Below are 20,509 nucleotides of genomic sequence, written 5' to 3' on the forward strand. Positions count from 1 at the left end.
AGCAGGGAAGCACACATCTTAATTAAGGGAGCCATCTTAGGGTTGGCAAGAGATTTGGTGCTCCCAGGTGCCCAGGGCGATGTCCCCAGTTAGTTCCTGGGGCAGCTGAGGGCAGAGAACCTGAAATGACCCTATCCTATAGCCATACTGATGAATATCTTGCATATCACCATAGAACCTTCATTTGGAGATGGATAGAGATAGAGATAGCCAATGTTTTTTAAATAAATGTTTGGGTTACCTCATCTGCTTGGTCAGTAGTTTAGGCTTTTTCTAGACTTATGAATTGATCCATGGTATGAGTTATATTTTTAGTAGGAAGCATTTCAAAGGACATCTGGGAAAATCTTACGGGATCATAGCTGACTTTGCCACTGGCCCCTCATAAGCACTTTCTATGGATTAAGTCTTTGACCCTTCAGAACATGGACAGACCCAATCCCTCAGAGAATCCTTCCTAGGACAGAAACAAGTCTACTCTATGCCTAGTTTTGCACATATGAGGACAAAGTCATGGAGTTTCAGACATTTGCTTAAGATAGAGAGTTGGAATACGATAGATTTGACTTCATATGTTGGCAGTGACATGACATTTGCAAACCTTCATGTTTCACTCATCCCAGGGTCCCTGTGCCCCTGTGTATCTTAGCAAATGTTAGGTGACAGTGAAACCCTGTGCCCTGGAACTTCAGCCTCAATTTCTCACTAAGGTGCCCTTTGTCTCGGGTCCAGGCCCAGCTTTTGCTTCCCTGTTCTACGTAGTGCAATTTTCCTCGCTGAGCATCAGCGTAGCAGGGAGAACTAGGAGAAGTCACTCCGTGCATCAGGAAGACAACAAAGCCACAGCCACAGGGACAGCTTCAGGGCTGCTGACGCAAGAGCATCACAGAGAGCATCTTTTCAGGGTCAACTTGACACACGGAGCAGAACCTTAAATTACATCTGCTCCTATAAAAGACAGCTTCACGCTTGCCTTTTCCCAGACAGGACTGTTGGCTGCCAGCATGGCCCAGGCTTTAGTGAGAGACCCTGTCTCAAGGGAAAAGGCAAGAGAGGGATAAAGCAGGACACTGGATGTCCTCTTTAACAAGTGTAGAATCACATGTTCCCATATATTCACATGCTTACAAACCACACAGACATACACCACCTATGTACAAACATGCACGAGGCATATACATTAAAGAAAACTTCAAATAAGCATAAAATAAAAATTCTGGGTAATAAGAAAACATTGTGTTCTAGTCTAATTGACAGTGTTAGTTTTTGCCTATAAAATAATGAGTACTTAGTGCTCAGTACTTTGGAAGATAGGCATAGAGAGGTATTTAACTGATCCAAAGATTCTTTAAGAATCTTCTAATTGGGAAAACTTACTCCCACCCCTCGAGTCAAAGCTGCCCCGGAATTTTCTTTGACCAGCTATATCTGGCAGAACTATGTTGACTGAGTTTCGTGTCCAGCCTTGAAAGGCTCAGCAGTGTGCTTCCTTCTGACCCTCTTCTGATGCCACTGCCATACAGACAAGCCCAGGATGCTTCCAGCAGGATGAGGGACCTCATAGAGAGAGAAGCCGAGCTGGCCTAGCTGTCCCCACTGAGCCAACCCACATGCCGTAAGATGTGAGCTGTCCAACTGAGCACATCTCTAATTGATGGCAATTAATTGTGAGCAATAAATAAACGGCTGGTATTTAAGTCCCAAGGTCATTTGTTGTATGATTTAAAAAAAAAAAATCAAACAGCAGGAAAAACGGGCAAGGCACAGTTGTATCTTCATGAGATCTAAAGGCAGAATATAAATTCACAAATCCTTATTTTATTAAATACATTAAGTCTCTCAGGAAAGAATGGTGTAGACCTGTAATGTCAGATACTCAGAGGAGATCACAAGATTAAGTCATTAAGGAATCTTTAAGTTCAATCTCTAGTGCTATCAAAGAAAAGAGAACCAAGCATATTATGAAGTTTTTATCAGGAGTAAGATTGTAGGAGTGAGGAAATGAAGTTGGGATGGGGAAAGAAGTCTTAATGAACTGAGACATAAATGGGGCCCTTAAAGGATGGAAGGCTAGAAAGATGGCCATTGGGCATGAACATGGGAGGATGGTGATGTGGAAACAGGAACAGTGGAAACAGAGCCCTAAAGATGGACATGGACTGTGCTCAGCAAACAGAGAGTTCCAGGTAGCTTCTCTGTGGGAGAAAAGCATTAATTAAGCCCAAAGCATAAAGGCTTTGAAATGTTAGCCTGAGAATTATGATTTACTCAATAAAGATTCACAGTTCTTTCTTAGTCATTGGGGTAATTTAACAGAATGTTGCTTTTGTGGCTCCATCCATGAAAGTAGGACTTATTGACACACATCTTGGTGTGTCAGGAAACAGAACACAGGTCAGAACCTGGAATGCATATAACCTTAACGGCCACCCTAGTGGCCAACTTCTGTCACCCAGGCCCTACCTTCAGAACACTCTGTGACCTTCAGAATAATGCCGTAGTCTAAGCACAAAATAAAAGCCTGTGGAAAACATCGCAAAGTAAATTATAACAATTATATTTTGCTAAGCAATTATAATTGGAAGTCAAATTCTTTGGTTTCTTCATTCTTGAGTTTAATTCTAATTACAGTGCATCTTCTCTTCTGCACGTTGAACATTTTGAGCCAAATGAAAGCTGTCATGTTTTGTTTGTTTGTTTGTTTGTTTTGTTGGTTGGTTGGTTGGTTAATTGGTTGGTTGGCGATTTGGTTGGTCTGGTTGTTTTGAAACAGGTCTCATTATTAAATAGCCCAGGTTGGTCTCAAACTTAGGATCCTGCCTCAGCCTTCTGAGTCCTGGGAATAACAACAAGTGCAACCATGTCTAACTAGGCTACAGTTTTTGTTGTTATTGTTGTTGTTGTTTCTTTTTTTAATTTTTCTCACTCTTTTTTAGCAAAGTGTAGCAATGAAATATTGTCCATTTAAAAAAAATAAGCTAAGTGCTAGGGAGTTGGCTCATTCAGTAAAGTGTTTGTTATGCAAATTTGAGGACCTGAGTTCAGACCCCAAGCACCTAGGTAGCAAGTCCAAGCATCATGTCTGTGTTTGCAATTCCAGTGCTGGGGAGACACACTGAGGAAGAAGATTCTAGAGGCTTGTTCAACAAGCCAAATTAGCAAAATTGGTGAGCTCTCTGAGCTCACAGTTCAATGAGAGATCCTATCTCAAAAAATAGGGGAATGAGTAATTGAAAAAGACAACCAACATCAATTTCTTACACACACACACACACACACACACTGGGGGGGTGATGGGGATGATGTCATTCCAGTCGTTGAGCTCATGAGAACATCGATCTTCTGCCTATGACAAATGCTGGGAAGCTTCCTTTACTGTCCACTGTCTCTACAACTCTGCCACCCCATTTGAACACTATATGTCTTTACAGGTAAGAGAACTTCATGAGCTAAGCACCAGGATTTTCATTTCCTGTGGCCTAGACTCATATCTACTGCCAATTATATCTGATTCTGTACAGCATCATATCTATTAGCCAAAGATAAATTTGATCCCACCCAACATGAAAACGTTGAGCTTAGAAGAGCAAAGATCCTTCAGAAATTTCGAGTATATGTAATGATAGTATTTTTCACCTTCGATAGCAAAAGCATGGAAGATTGCCTGGGTGAACTGCTATCTATCATGATAAGTGTTAAAACAAGATTATTGTATCAGAGGGTAGTAAGTAGTGTAAGAGAGATATATGTAGGGTTTTATGAGGACATGCTAGTAAAACGCAGACACTGGTCACATAATTCAACCAATATGTGCCCCTAGAAGACTGTTTATCTGCTCCTCCTGCCCTACTTGGTACAAATCAATAAAGAGGAAACAGACCATTAGAAAACGTATCAGGGTTTTAATACTAATAACTAACATTGACGGAGAGTTTACTGGTTGCCAATCCCATTCTGAGCACCTTTCATGTGTCTGCCCATTTAATTCTCACAGCCCTTTGAGAGTGCTAATGGTAACAGCAGTGATTTCAAAGGAGCAAACAGGCTTAGAGAGGTGATATAACACCAGCAGCCAAGCTCCAGAGAGCATCCATCTTCTGCCTGGGTCAGGTGCTGGAAAGTTTTCTTAGGGGTGCACTTCCTCCACAGCTGTCTGGGCTCAGCTCAGTTTGAACGTCAGATGTCTTTGCAGGTACAAGAAATGCACAAGAAGAAATAATGTGCACTGTTACTTTTAAGAAGTAACTTCTTTGGCAAAAATGCATTGAATACCCACTATAGATGAGATGAGGAGGCAGTAGACAGGCTTTTAACCCCAGTATTTGAAGGCAGAGGCAGGACGTTCTCTAGGTTCTAGGCCAGCCAAGTTTGCAGAGGGAGTTCCAGGTCAGTTGAGGCTATATAGTAAGCATCTGTCATCTTCCACACACACGTGTAGTGATGTGTAGGACTGTTGTAGGTGGTGAGGAAAGGTGAAATTGATTGTTTGCAGTTCACCAAACAAAACGTGGCAACCCCAGTTCTTGAACACCATGTGCCACATGGACATTTGTTTGTACACAAGACACTCCCCTTTCTAGCTTAATACCCAAGGAAATTTCTCCTCTTCTCTCCATGAGTTCTGAGCCTCTAAAAGGAACTCACAAAACTTCTCTATGTTAACGTCATGCCCCCAGTGATGATCATAGATCTTCTTTATTCTTGACATAAATGTCCATGCACTGCCTGTTCTATTTTCTACATGTCAACATATATGTCTTATCATGTCACTGTGGCCAGGCCTTTGGAAAGGGAATCCTTCACTAGTTTGGAAAACAGACACTAGCATTGAGTAAACTGTCAAAATGCTCTGGGTAAGGATGTAGAATAAATAAATCTGGGGGAACACATCCAAATCGGCATCACTTATTAAATCAGAAATCTCTGCTTCCAATGCAAGACCTCCAGGAGGAGAAAGTTTCACTGAGTTTCCCTCCACCCTGTAACATGAGCCCTGGCAAACCTAGAGATTCCCATCTATTCCTAAGACAGATTCAGGTTAAGCTGCTGCTGCCCAGTTAGGAGCCTAACCTGGAAATAGCCTATGACGAATCACCAAAGGTCGGCGTGGTAGTAACTTGGGCTCGAGGAGTCAAGGATCCCTCCAGACTCAAGTCAAAATCAATTTCTTCCCTTTACTATGAGCAAGAGCACAAAGTGAGGAAGCAAGGATGCTGCTTTGTTACTGATAGTAGATGATAGCTTCAGACCTATGAGAATTTAAGAAGAAGCAGGTGGGAAAAAAAAGGGAGTGCTGGGAAGACAGGCTCAATAGATCAAGCACTTGCCGGACATGTGCAAAGACAGGAGCTCAAATCACCAGCACCTGCATAGATGTTAGGCAAGCGTGGCAATAGCCTGCAATTCTAACACTCAGGATGCAGGGGCAGGGATCCTGGGACAAGCCAGTTAGCTAGAATTTCAGGAATTCACGAGCTCGGGGTTGAGCCAGAGACCCTCCATCAACAAATAAAGTGGCGAGTGATCAAGAAAGACACCCATATCAACTCTAGGCCGCCACATGCACATGCTCACACAAGTACATGTACCCACACATACACACATACATGCTCATCGCACACACACGTATATATGCAGGAAAACATAAAGGAAAAGGTGTTTAGTTGAGAAAAGTGGCAGAGCAAGCCGAGATAGAGCTAGCTGCAGGTGAAGATGCAGGCTTAGGGTGTCAATGAAATGGCGCAGCCGTAAAGAGCATACGCTGCTCTTGCAGAGGACCAGAGGTGGGTCCCCAGCATCACACGGGATGGCTCATAGCTGCCTGTATCTCCAACTCCGGTGTTCAGCAATGGCTTCTGCTTCTTTGGCTATGTGCATGCGTTCATACATACACACAGATACACAAGTAAATAAAATCATACATCTTTTAAAATTTGAAAAAAGAATCACACCAACTGTTGAAACCTTTAGCCAACACTGTGGTGATTTCCATGTAAAGCTCTGAGGAAACATATTAGGAACCCTGGCCTTTACGAGGTCCTTTGCCTTTAGGGTGAGGACAACAAGAAAATGGTCAATGGCTTGGAGGTTTTTAAAGTGGTTCGTAACATTTAGTAGTTTAATTGCTTGTGTCTGTATGAGCGTGTGTTTGTCTCTGACAAGAGCAAACCATATTGAAAATATCCAGAGTAAATACGGATCAGCTGCTAACTGCTGAGAGCCAGTTCCATGACACAGAAATAGACTACGTAAGAATGTTGTGGTGTCATATTTACTGGCGTGACTAAAATAGGCTCGGTCTTCACAAACTCATTTTCTGCTTTCTGTGCTTTGGGCACCTACTTGAAGAAAGAAAAAGTTGGAAAATGTTTGCCTTGCTGTGCAGCTATCGACCGTGACTGAGCAGAATGAACCCTTATTTCTCACTATTGAGGTTAGCCACAGGCTTTCCAAAGACCTCCAAAGCCTTTGCAGTTAAAGACCCAGCAATGTGCTTCTCAGAGGAGGAAATAAACGCATTTGTTCAGTTGGATAGCAGGCCCATTGGGAGTACTGGCTCTCCGCGATAAGACACTAAGTGGGGATGGAATACTAAAAATAATTCATCTTAGGGAGCTGTAAATACAGTCTTTGTCTTCTGTCACTTTCCTAGGGAACAACCATGTCACCATTTCTTCGAATTGGTTTATCCAACTTTGACTGTGGTACCTGCCAGTCTTGTCAGGGTGAGGCCGTGAACCCCTACTGCGCTGTGCTTGTCAAAGAGTATGTGGAATCAGGTAAGTTAATTGGGGTCAGGGTGGGGGAGGGAGAAGAGGGAGTGGTGGCTAGGCTAGACAAGCCTGTGGGAGACGAGACCTTCCTCATCCTTCCAGGACATCTGACGGAACTGACTTTCACAGTTTAGGATGCTGGTACCCAGCAAAGACTAAAGACTTTCTTAAGGACCCAGGTTTAGTGATGGATTCTGACCAGATCTATTCGCTGTATCATTTTCCCCACATAAACAGAGATAAGGAAAGTATCAAGCTGGGGAAATTAGACAAGGGGCTAGTAGAGAAGAAAAATCTAGTAAGGTGGAGTAGATTATGTATTGCCTGTGCTAACAACTCCTTGTTTTCAATGACTACAGATGAAGCCTGTCTAATCCTAGATCTTGGGATTAACTCCAAAGACTGCTGTGTCACTGCCTTCTCTGAGAAAGTTAGGAAGGAGTCAGCTAGAATTCTACATGGATAAAAGAATATTTCTGTTTTATTAACTGTGACTATATACAGGCAATACATGAGGAGGAGGAAATTGGAGTCATGTCCCTAAGATTGATTTTGTGAGTTTAGACAGCTCTGTCAAAACAATCCCATTGGGTAAAGAATCCCTTGGTGATTATGCCCTCTGGTTCCCACTTGATCCAAACCTCTTCATTTCAGTATTCTTAAGTCTCTTCCAAAGGAAAGGAAGGAAGCTATTTATCCCCAGACCTTCCCAGCCTTCCTGCCTTGTTCTGTATTCCTGCATGCAGAAGGATAGTTGTATAGGATGTATCTCAATTCAGTTACACACACACACACACACACACATTGATGGAGAGTCACTGTGAGAGCACTGGGGATACAGCAGACAGAAAAACACACAGTGTCTACCCTTCCTTCAGACTTTGCAGTCTCACAGAGGAAGGCAGGTGATCAGCAGTTAAGGTGTGATGACTTGCAACTGGGGCTGAGAAGATAAAGCAAGGCAAGAGGGGAAAGGGGCAGAGAAGCAAACATTATTCTCAATGGAGTGGCCCTAAAATGGTCTCTTCCAGAGGCTGGGAACATCTGTGGGTACAAGAAGAAACTGAGGCATGCATTGAGAGCCTCTCACTAGATGCTGAAAATGCCGAGTTCTGGGATTCCAAATTTTATCATGCTGTGTCCCGCACCCCACCTCCCTTCATGCTCCCTTCCTCCCACTAGTGCATCAAAGCCTAGGAGACTGTCTGGATGCTCTTCATTTCTCTTCCACCCAGACTCCTCCACTGTCTTAAAAGTGAAAATGTCGCCTGCTTCCACCTAAACTCTTGCAAATGTCACAGACATCTTTGAAGTGTAAAATGGCTGAGTCTTTTCAAAGCTGCTTTTGACTTAATGGGTCTTATGGATCTGGCCCTCTTTCCAGCCTCAGGTCTCACTGACATTTGCCTCCTGCCAATCTTTCTTTCTTTTTTTTTTCTTGTCTTTTCTTTTTTTTCCCTTTCCTCTTCTTTGGGCCTGCTTTTGAACTTGATCTCAGCCATATGGACCAAGAGACCCTGTCAGGAAAAAAAAAAAAATGAAACAAACTGTTTTTCCAACAGATTAGTCAGTGGGATTTGGATATTTATTTTTTAGTTTTGTTCAGGTTATGTTCTGAAAAGAAATCGCTCTAGATATTATCTAACTAAGATTCCTTTTTCAGAACTTAAACAGCTTGCCATATTCAGGGTGTGAGGTTGCACTTTTCACGATGAGTCAGGGGAACTGGAGCACACAGGAAACAGTACTGTCAGCCTGGGACCCTTTGGAAACATCAGCCCTTGCTGGACACACGTAAACAGGCATGCTGGTTAATTTTACCTGTCAATTTGACAGTCTAGAATCACCTGGGAAGAGCACCTTAATGAGGAATCACCTAGATTATGTTGACCTGTGTGCAGTCTTTGAAGACTTCTCTTGACTGTTAATTGACGTAGGAACACCCAGTCCATTTGAGGGGCACCATTCCCTAGGCAGAGGTCCACGAACAGGAGAAAGCTAGTCAGAAACAAGCGATCAAATAAGTAGGTTTGCAAGAATGTATTTCTCTTGCTCTTGATTGTTGTGCTACGACCACTGCTTGAGTTCCTTCTTAGTGATAGGCTGTAGCCTGGGATTTAATCCAAATAAGCCCTTTCTTCCCTAAGTTGCTTTCTGTCGGGGCGTTTTATCACAGCAACAGAGATGAAACTAGAACAACAGGATTCTGAGTTCTGGTCTACGTTTTGGGTCATTCTTAACCTAGTGCCTGACTCCTGGATGCCTGCCCTTCTCTGAGCATGAAGAATGGATATAGTGAAAAGGAATAATTTAATAGGGAAGCTTAGAAAATATGATAAATAATATCATTGTTGATTTTCAAGAACCCAATCTATCATTTTTTTTAACCTAACCATAAAAATTTCCCCCTCCTTTTACGGAAACTTATGAGTTCCCAACCCCAAACTGGAGAGCTATTGCCAGTTGGTGGTTTCTGAGGTAGAGTGAGTCAGGTTTCTTTAAAGGGGTTTCTTTAAAGGTGTAACTCCTGGTATGTTGGCCAGGCCCCATTTGTTGTCTCTATACCAATGTATATGGAGAATACAGAAATTTGAACTTGCTGGAGGATAAAGGAGGAGGAGGAGGAGAAAGAGAAGAAGGGGGAAGAGGAAGGAAAAAGAAGAGGAGAAGGAGGAGGAAAAGAAAGAGAGTCAGTGTTGAGGAAACTGTTGGGAGGAAATGGGGTGTGGAGGGTGGATCAGAGGTGAATCTGGGAGGAATTACAAAGGTGGAAACTATCATATCATAATACATTGTATTTTTGTATGAATGTCTCAAAGACTTAATGAAAATGTATATTAACATTTTAATCACCTCCTTCCTATTCAATCCTTCAGTGTCACAGTTTATACCTCTACTGGCCATGTTTCCCTAAAGCTTGAAATTACTGCTAAACGCCCACTCTATTTAGCCTCCTGGGTTGTAAAAGAATGTCAAAATGACTTCACATTCCTACTCCAAGCAGATTTTTCTTTTACACCACCAATGTCTCTGAATTGCTAAATATAACATTTACTAGGCTTATTCTCAGAAGAAGCAGTCAAACACTTCTGCAGTCCTCTGCTATTGAAATGACCAAAGACTGTAAACCAGAGAAGATCTCTTGTGGGTCGATGAAACAAAATGACTTAATTCCATTTGTAAACTCTTGCCCCTGCCAGGGAGCTTCTGGGAAAGATTCTTGTAAAGAACTCACCCCGGTCATAGCTCTTGTTCCTGTGACCAGGTCCTTCACTTTCCTGCCCGTCTTCACATGCGAGTCTGCTGTTGGCTTTGCTGGTCCCCTTTCAACCCTTGCCAGCCTTTGCTTAGGGAGCATCTGTACTGTAAGCTATATCTTCAAAATTAGAGAAGAGGCATGTGCTTGTGATCACAGCACTTGAGAGGCTAATGTGGGAAGATAGAGAACTCAAGGCCAACATGGGCTACACAGTGAATTTGAGACCAACCTGGGCTGTCTAGTGACATACTATCTAAAAGAAATGGGGGTGGGGAGAAGGAAGTAAGGACTCATTTGTTTCAAAGGCTGTTGTTTCCTTGTGTTTGTGGCAAATAAAAATTATTTTTTAAAAAAAATATTAAGAGATAATTCCTTATAAGTTCAACTTGTATCATTGAGCCTTTCGTATAAATACAGCAGCTTTATGGGGAATTAATAGAACCAAGCTATTATAAGAAAGGAAGGTTTTCAAAGGCGTAGGTTGGGGATTTCTTTTCTTGGTTGGTGTGTTGAGAGGAGCTATGTGAGTGTGGTTATATTTCTTGGCTTTGTATGTGTGCGGTTTTCTGAGACATGGTCTTGCAACAAAGCACAAATTGGCTGTGAACCCTCCATCCTCCTATCTCAGCCTCCCATGTGTTGGCGTTATAGGTGTTCACCACTATGCCTAGTAGCAAGGGACTGTTTTAAAGGTTAGTTTCTCAGATGTTCACTCTCAACGTGAAAAGAGAAAAAAACCATTGACTGGGAAAGGAAAATTTCCAGTTTAAGTAATTCTAAGAGGGTTGCTACTTAAACTGTCCATATTGGACTTATAAAATGCAATGTGTTACCTTGCATCTAACCGTGCACCTGTCTTATTCTGCCCTAGACTGTCTCAGAATTATGTTCATGACAGCAATAGAAATGGCGGCCCCTATTAAATGGAATTGAATTATTCTCTGGAGTTTATAGTAGAGTAATTAAAGAGACAGTATTTTTCTCTCCATAGAAAATGGGCAGATGTACATCCAGAAAAAACCGACCATGTACCCACCCTGGGACAGCACCTTTGATGCCCACATTAACAAGGGAAGGGTGATGCAGATCATCGTGAAGGGCAAAAATGTGGACCTCATATCAGAGACAACCGTGGAGCTCTACTCCTTGGCGGAGAGATGCCGGAAGAACAATGGAAGGACGGAAATATGGGTAAATATCAGAGCTGTGAACGGTATGAGCAGTGTGCACCCAAACCTTGAACTTTTGACCCTTCTCCATCCACCTCTCAAGTGCTGGGTTTAGCAGGGTGTGCCACCCCATACAGATAGTATGCATCATGATGCTGGCTGTTGAGTAGCTTGAAATGACCCTGTTGTCCTTAAGGCAAGAGGACACGAGTCATGGAGAAGCAGACAGCCTATCATATACTCCTTGTAATTTGATAATTACAATGACCACTCATAAATTGAAGGGTGTATTGAAAACCTCAGATCTCTTTGTATGGAGAGGAGGATCTCAGGTTATAAATAACAGTTATTGTCTGTTACTCTTAAGGTACTCCTGGAACTAACAGACTTATCCAGGGGTGAGAGGGGGTGTTGAAGTCTCCCACTATTAGTGTGTGGGGTTTAATGTATAATTTAAGCTTTTTTGGTGGGGGTAGAGATAGGGTTTCTCTGTAGTTTTGAAGCCTGTCCTAGCTCCTTTAGACAAGGATGGCATTGAACTCACAGAGATCCGCCTGCCTCTGCCTCCCAAGTGCTGGAATTAAAGGCATGAACCACCACTGCCCGGGGTATAATTTAAGCTATAGTAGTGTTTCTTTTGCCCTTGTATTTGGGACATAGACGTTCAGTATTAAGATTTCTTCTTGATGGATTTTTCCTGTGACTAACATGAAATATCCTTCTTTGTCTTTTTTGATTGAATTTAGTTTGGTCTATCTTGTTAGATATTAGGATAACTACACCAGCTTGTTTCTTAGATCAATTTGATTGGAAAATTTTTTCCCCACCCTTTATTCTGAGGCAATGTCTGTCTTTGAGGTTGAGGTATGTTTCTTGGATGCAGAAGAAAGATGGATTCTGTTTTTATATCCAATCTGTTTGCCTATGTCTTTTTATAGGTGAGTTGAGTCCATTTATATTAAGGGATATTAATGACCAGTGATTACTAGTTCTAGTTTTTTTAGTTTTCATTGATAGTGATGTTACTGTGTGATTCTTTCCCTTCCTTGGGTATTGCTGCTGTGAGATCATCTATTGTCTGTGTTTCTGTGGATGTAGCTAACTTCCTTGGGTTGGAGTTTTCCTTCTAGTACTTTGTATAGGACTGGATTTGTGGTTAGATATTGGTTAAATCTGGTTCTGTCATGGAATATCTTGTTTTGTCTGTCTATGGTGACTGAAAGTTTTGCTGGGTATAGTAGTCTGGGCTGGCATACATGGTCTTTCTTAGTGTCTGCATGACTCATGACCAGGACCTTCTGGTTTTCATTGTTTCCACTGAGAAGTTAGGTGTAATTCTGACAAATCTGCTTTAATATGTTATTTGACCTTTTTTTTCAGCTCTTAATATTCTTTCTTTATTCTGTATGTTTAGTGTTTTGATCAAGTCTGATATTCTGTAAGCTTCTTGTATCTTCATATGCATATCTTTCTTTAGGTTGGGAAAGTTTTCTTATATGATTTTGTTGAATATATTTTCTGTGTTTTGAGTTAGACTTCTTTTATCCATATTATTTTTAAGTTTGGTCTTTTCATGTTGTCCTATATTTCCTGGATATTTTATGTTAAGCTTTTGTTAGATTTAATGTTTTCTTTGACCAATGAGTCTATTTCCTCTATTGTATCTTCAGTGCTTGAGATTCTCTCTTCCATCTCTTGTATTCTGCTGTTTATGCTAGCATTTTGTGGTTCCTGATCATTTTCTCATATTTTCCATTTCCAGAACTTCCCTGGATTGTGTTTTCTTTATTGTCTCTATTTTGTTTTCAAGTCTTGAATCATTTCTTTCATCTGTTTGATTGCTTTTTTTTGATTTTCTTTAAGAGATTTTTTGATTTCTTCTAATATTTCATTTGTCTTTTCCTCCATTTCTTTGAGGGAATTTTTCATTTTCTCTTTAAGGGCCTCAAACATTCACCTCAAGTTATTTTTTTAGGTCATTTTCCTCTGCATCATCTATATTTGGGTGTTCAAGTCTTGCTGTTGTAGGGCCACTAGTTTTTGTTGATGTCATGTTGCTCTTTGTGGTGCTGAGTGTGTTCTTATCTTGTCTACCCATCTTTTCCTCTGATTGGTGTAGTTAGGGCTGTGTCTCTGGCGATCAATCTTCCAGTTGCCAGTGGATCCAAGGCTCAGATGGTTGCTCCTCACAGTGCAGTCAGAACCATGGTTTCAGTCACCCAGAGGTCACTCAGTGTTCCCAGAGGTTGCTTGGCACTCATGAGTGTCACTCTGCAATCCTGGAGGTTGTTCAGGCCTACTCCTATGGAGGTTTCTTGCTTGGGCCTGCTCAGGTAGAGGTCACTGGCTCAGGCCTGCTCTGGTGGAGGTCATTGGCTCCCTTGTACCTGCTGTGGTTGAGGTCTCTGGTCTCTGCCTTGGGCCTACTCCAATGGAGGTCACTGGCTCAGGCCTGTTCTGGCAGATGTCCCTAGCTTGGACCCACTCCCACAGAGGTCTCTGACTTGGGCCTTCTCCCCAGCAGTTGCTCCCTTGTACGGAAAAATCTTCTATATAGATTGAAAGCCAGAAAAATATTTCCATATATTTATGTCATTTATGCCAAAGTAGTAAAACTCCTTACCTTTCTACCTGCTCTAATAATTCAGATTTTAGCAAGACTTCTAAAAGCTTTCAAGTTACAACTTTCACATGGAAATGATGGAAACCTAGAAATGGCGTTCTTATGTTCTTATGACTGCACATTGATTTTGTCTTCTTAAGAAAGATACATAACTCATTCTTCTGTCACTAAGTTAATATTTAAGGACAGTGACATGCCAAGATTTTTTAAGGTGCCCAAGATGACATACGTATAGGCAATGTCATTCAACAGTACACATGGAACACCTTTCACTCCACTTGGGGAGGAGATTGTGGCAATTCCAACTCCTGTAGACTGGCTACTTAGCAAACAGGAAAGGGTAAAGAACTGGCAGGTGTTGCAGATGTTGGATTTGGTGTCGAGGAGTTTATGCAGTTCAAGCTAATGGAGATGTGGGGCTCTGGCTGGGTCTGAAACACAGGAGACAGAAGAGATAAGTTATAGAAACCCCCACTTCCCTGTGCCTGCCTGTTTCCATGATTTTCTACTTTCCACCTAATTTATTTTGTTGAAATTAGACCTCTCTCTAATTTTTATGATAACTTACTATGTTTTCTTCTCAATGAAGGAACAGATAATCAGATTTTTTTTTATCCTTCTGTAATAAAGTACAGACTTCATTCACTAGCAGGCTCCCTTTCTATTTCTATCTTTTTGAAGTTGCCTTTAATTTCACACCCTGAGTTTTGCCAATTTCTCTCCTCTTCCTCCTCTTCCATTTTGTTTTGTTCAAACAGAATCATGTTATGTAGTCCAGGAGCAGTCCTCCTGCCTCAGTCTCCCAAGTGTCAGGATTGCAGGCATGCACTAGACACAAGTGTGCACTTGTAAGACGTCATCTGCAGCCTAGCACCGTTGGACGTCAGTACATAGCAGGATTCACATCCTCATATAGCCAAGTTGCATGCTTTCTGTATTTTTAAGCCTTATTTTTTTTGTTATTTCTTGGTTTACTTTCATTTCAAGAGCTCCCAGACTATTTTGAATTTATGTTACATCTTTCTTCTGAGGTTATCATCTGTTTTAAAAATGATTTTTTTATTTAACAACAACAACAAAAAAGATTTTCTTGAATTTGTCATTCATACCCATCTTGGCTATAAATGACACATTGGTACTCCCTTTGTGTTTTCCATGGTTGCTAGTATCTGCAAGGTTTTTCCCAGTCACTCCCCAGGGCTTTATAAAACATGACTTTCTAATGGCTTGCTGACTTAATTTCCTCCATCACCAGTGCTTTCTGAATGTTGATAATTCCGTGGTGACCAAGTTTCACAGTTTCCTTTGAAAATGGGTCTCAAATTCCCCCTCCTTGTTCTGTTTTTGCCTCCATTTTTACTATACCAGAGATTAGAAAATGATGGTGTTAATTCTTATGGTCTAAAGCACTTGTCTTTACATTAATCAGTTTAAGTTTGCATGAGAGTTTATAGCTCTTCCAAAAACATAGCTTTATTACACCACAAAACTCTGATGGCAGGGGTACTGCCAGTTGTCAGTCTTTCAGAGTTCATTGAAGACTTGGTGATTTGCACAAGGCCACGCAGCTGAGAAATGGTCCCTCAATGCTTTGAAATTTAACTCTGGGTTCAACAGAACAGTTCCTGCTGTCTCTCCTTTAGTACAGGCAACCACTGCTATGATGATCAATAATGAGTCACCTTAAAGTCATGTCTTAATCTATTTATTCCACTAATGGCATAGTATGATGGTTTTACATGTATCATATATGTATAAGTGTTTATATACATGCATGCATATATTCAAACATGTGTGTGTATAAATATTTACATAGATAAAGATATATCTATTTCCCTCCTGTGTATGCTACATTACATGGTATTCTTAATAAGTCTTAAAATGGCACTTTGCTCTTCTTCTTCTGTATGATACTGTCCATAAGTTGTATATATACATATAGTACTCGAATAATTATAATAATATGTAGAATATATAAGTACCATGCATGTTCTTTTTCTAAAATATATGTCGATAATTTAGTAATTTAAAAACTATTCACATATGCATATATAATATACATATATCATATATAAACCTTTCAAGACTCACCTAATTAAATTTTCCTTTAGTCGTTTTACAAATGCTTGTAATAGAAAAAGGATTCTCCATGGAGTATACCCTGATCCACCTAGATTTGTAGCCCACAAAGTAAGCAAAAGAAAGCCCCTCAGAGCAGGACTTATCTTTACTCCCTAGGACCTACTTCTTCCCAAGTGAGCAAGGCTTGGCATCCAGGATACTTCTGTTGTGATTAATATCTGGGGATAAGCTCTTATGCTCTTCGGGTAAACACCCTGCAAGAAAACAGATTCCGTTTTTGAATCTCCTTTCTTCTGTCAATTTTGAACCTCAGGTAAAATGAATGAATTGCCAAGACATTCCATAAAAGGCCAGCCACTGTCCCAGGTGCCGCACAGTTCTGATAATAACGGGCACAGTGATGATGAACTTGCACAGGGAAGAGCCGAGATCTCCTCTCTAGTGGAAATCCGCCATCAGTCAGGCAGCTAGTTGAGAGGTCCTCGAGCCAGGGCTGGCTTCCCATTCTGACGGTGTTTTTTCTCCTTCTCTCTCCCAGTTAGAGCTGAAACCTCAAGGCCGAATGCTAATGAATGCAAGATACTTTCTGGAAATGAGCGGCAAGTGACATTTCTCTTCCTGTTTGGGGGTGAGGAGGGGATAGCCTGTTCAGCGAAGGCTCGTTTTGCTTCTGCAATATCCTAGAAAAGAGAAATGCAAAACGTTCTATTAAAATTCTCAATGGTGCTCGGGCAGGAATTGAAAACAACTGTCCAGACCAGACAAACGTAGAGCAAACATAAACACATGGGCGTAGTATAAACGTAAACATAAAACATTCGCGGAGCTGGTCTATAAATGGTGTAAATTCACGAGCCTGGTGCTTTCACAGTCTCTCTATTTTAGTTTGGGAATTTACTCTGAATACAAAAGGCTGCTCCTGCATTGCTGTGTGTAAACACATTGCCTATTTATAAATGGTGTTCTAGACCCAGCATTCCACTAGCCTAGAATATGAAATAAGAAACTGAAAATATCTTCTGTAAAGCTAGTATCAAATGCAAAGGCCTAAAGTTAGTCACCTCACATCCTCTTAGGAATAAGGAAGGAAAAAAAATTGCACGGCCAAAGAGTTTCAGTTCTGTGTCTCACATAAACCCGAATGGCAGAAGGTAAGCTTAGAAGCACTGTGGATACACTGGGCACCAGGGCAGTCAGGCAGTACTGTCTCTGTGAATTAAGTGCTACTCTTGATAAAATCCTAGGCCACACAATAAGCATGTGAGCTGAACAACAATAAGCTGTGTTTAGTAAATTATTTTTACTTCAGGTTCAGTATCACTTATCCAAAAATGCTTAAGACCAGAAAGGATTTAGATTTTGAATTATTTAGGGAATTGAGGGTACTTGTTATTTGGGGATTTAAATCCAAGTCTGAACAGAATATTCTTTTATATTTCATACAAGTGTTACATACCAACCTGAAGATAATGTTATATACTATTTCAAATCATTTTGTGCCTGAGGCAATGCTTTATGGCAAAGAAATTTCCAGTTGTGGATCTTATCTGTGCTCAAAATATATTTAGCATTTTTGGATATTGGACTTTAGGATTCAGGATGCTCAAATTATAGCAACACAAAATGAGTTTTAGTTCAGATATTTACAACGCTTTATTTAACATATAAAAGTCCTAATATGCCCAGACTCAAATACCATTATGAGACAAACAGGGAAAACTTACACACTTACCAGGTAAGTTTGGAAATCTTGAGGCATGATTATTAGACTTTTTAGGTCTACTAATGAGATTATAGCTGTGTGCTTTATTTTTTATCATTGTTATGAAAAAAATTAAGGAAGAATTTGTTTGGGCTCAAAATTGAAGCGATACAGTCAACCATGGGGGAGAGGGGTGATCGTGGCAGCAAAACCACGACGCTGTGCAGATTCTAGCTCATTGGTAACTAAGTCCAAGTAACCAATAGCATATCAGTACCCCATTAAGGAAAGAGATAAAGCACTTCCCCCTTGGAGTTGTTTCATTAAGAGCAGGTCCAGATTTGAATTCTATACTTCATGCTTTCTGTGCCTTCCATCTTAATCTGTGCCTACCTAAAGGCTGTCTTGTGCATATGTCCCTGTGTCTGTCCGTGTGTCTGCCCGTGTGTGTGTGTCTGCCCATGTGTCTGTCCGTGTGTGTGTCTGCCCGTGTGTCTGTCTGTGTGTGTGTGTCTGTCCGTGTGTGTGTGTGTGTGGTATGCATTGTGTTTGTGTCTGTACATCCCTTACATGTCTGTATGTATGAATGGTACCTGCCTGGGTGGTGTGCTGTCTGTCTCTAACAACGGGCCTCTTTCTGTCTTTAATGAGCAGCATAGAAAACATCACATGGGGAAGGAATGGGATGCTTTACAGAAATCTTTAACAGTTTTAGAGAAGATTAAATCACTGACTGCGACTGATCCCAGCTAGCGCAGACGGCAAACATCATTATTTATCAACCAATATCCATTAATGGTTGTTTTCAGCTTTTATGGTGGATTTTGGGAATTTGCTTTCCACTTCTTTATTTGCTGCTTTCAGCCAATGTGCTGATACACATATATTGTTCTGGGGCAAGAAGAGTATGTAACTTTTAATTGTAACTATGCTTTAGATTAGGTTCTAAAAGTTGATAGTGTGGGAAATCCGAGGCAGGTAAGTTTGATTGCTGCTTATTCTTTGAAAGGCAGTTTAAGCAAAGAGGCTGTGTGCACAGTAGGACAGCAGTCTTCAGTGACCTCATGGTGTGTTAACTCTGGCTGTGAGGGCCAGCAAGAAGTTCCAGTCTCTTACAAAGTAAGAGGTATTTTCAGAGTGTGGCATTGTCACACAGGCAGGTGATCACTCCGTGCCTTGGGCCAGGAAGCAGAGAGATGAACGCGAGTGTTCCATTTGATGCTGGTGCTCATCTTGCAACTTATTTTTTTTTTCTCTTTTGATTCATCAGGGAGCCCAGGTGAGATAGTATGGCCCATCTTCCATCCTCAGCAAGAGCTCTCCAGAAACACCTTCATGGGCATTCTCAGAAGTGTGCCTCTTAGATGACTCCAAATTTGCCACATTGCCAGGGAAGACTAACAAGAACAAGTTCACCCCCATCCACTTAAAACCCTAACACATCCCTTTAATCCAGAACATTGCTCCTGACCTCCCAAATGCCCATAGCCATCTCATAATTCACTTAGTTCATCTCCAAAAGCCCCTCAGTCTTAATAGTTCTAAGGCAGTTCAAAAATCCCAAAGTCCAAAATCTCTCCTGAGAATCAAAGCAATCTCATAATTATGAACCCCTGTAAAATCAAAAGGCAACTTTTATACTTACAATATATACAATGACATAGAGTAAACATTCTCTTCCTAAAAGAGATTTAGTGGCATAGCAAAGAAATAACAAAACTTAAACTCAGCAAGGGAAATAAATTATTTTTCCATGTAGCTCCATATTTGGCATCTAAGGCTTTCAGTGGCAGCATCTGGGCTCAAATGGCCCTTCCCGTTAATTCTGTTGCCTGCACATGTGATCTGTCTTGGTCTGGTTCTATGTCGTGCCTGTTGCTTTCCTTAGCAAACATCCCACAATCCTGGTATTTCCAACACCCTGGAGTCTCTGTTTCAACTTAGTATTCATCAGCAATGATTGGGCTCTTGGGACTTCCTTGCAGGGAATCCAACCCTGTCACTGATTGTCAGGCCTTGGTGTCTTTCTGGAACCTTGGAGTAATCCTCCATGATCCAATAGTTCTTGCGTGCCTACAAACGCAGCATCACGTCAATGATACTGACAGATATTATCGTTTGAAATGTAATCTGGCTCCTTCTACTCCAGCTTTTATGGTCTCTGTGCACCTTTTGCAACCCAAACTGATAAGACACTTGCCTAGGCAGTTGTTTTCCAATGGGGAACCCCTTCATCAGCATTCTCTGTGCATGTTCTCTCCTTTCAAGTGAGTTTATATTTTTCACAAGCTAACGGGCCGATAGGGTCTAGCTGGGCAGGGGCAGAGGTGTGTATCTTTCCATTATTCCAGTACGAGCCCCGGGACAGCATTTGTTAAACCACCTCTTACGTATTTCACTTTATGACTAGATTATAAGTTAGGCAATATAAGCAGAAATACATGATAATTAGATGGTTTGGTTGGGTTCCCCATTCAGTAGCTTTCAATTTCTTTTGGTTCCTAGATAATAGCTCTTTCAAAGGCCTATTTACCTTCTAACAAGCTCATAGCTCTTGTTTTCTTGGGGTATCTCACCCTTGTTTTACCCTGAAGGTTGGCCTTGGCCCAGGGTAACTGATGGCAACTTTGTCTCTGCCTGTGTGCTTTAGGATGCAGCTGTTTTCTCTTCCTGTTCCTCTGTCTCAGAGACAGTCCCTCTCTTTGTTGACCTCACGCTTCATCCCTGGCAGCTCTGCGCCATCAATACACTTCCTCTCTAATGTCAACTTTCCCTTTTCTCTGTGGTTTCCTCCTCATTGCTGAGAGGTCCTATATTAAGCCTTCTTTTCCTAGCTTGAAAAAATACATATATTAACCTTTTGCCTTTCTGGGTATTTCTTTTCTCTTTCCCGGCTGTGAC

General features: G+C 41.3%; 1 protein-coding gene across 1 annotated transcript in view; it reads left to right on the plus strand.

Moving 5' to 3' along the window:
* Positions 1-20,509, plus strand: part of Prkcq (protein kinase C theta) — a 134,705-nt gene that overhangs the window by 45,602 nt on the left and 68,594 nt on the right. Inside the window, exons 2-4 of the mRNA XM_050150573.1 lie at positions 6,653-6,779; positions 11,024-11,223; positions 16,445-16,505. Of these exons, the coding sequence (XP_050006530.1) occupies positions 6,662-6,779; positions 11,024-11,223; positions 16,445-16,505 (379 nt within the window). The 5' untranslated portion in view covers positions 6,653-6,661. The remainder of the gene's footprint in view (positions 1-6,652; positions 6,780-11,023; positions 11,224-16,444; positions 16,506-20,509) is intronic.

Source organism: Alexandromys fortis, unplaced genomic scaffold (assembly GCF_014885135.2).
Source record: "Alexandromys fortis isolate MF-2015 unplaced genomic scaffold, M_Fortis_MF-2015_v1.1 scaffold_69, whole genome shotgun sequence".
NCBI lineage: Eukaryota > Metazoa > Chordata > Mammalia > Rodentia > Cricetidae > Alexandromys > Alexandromys fortis.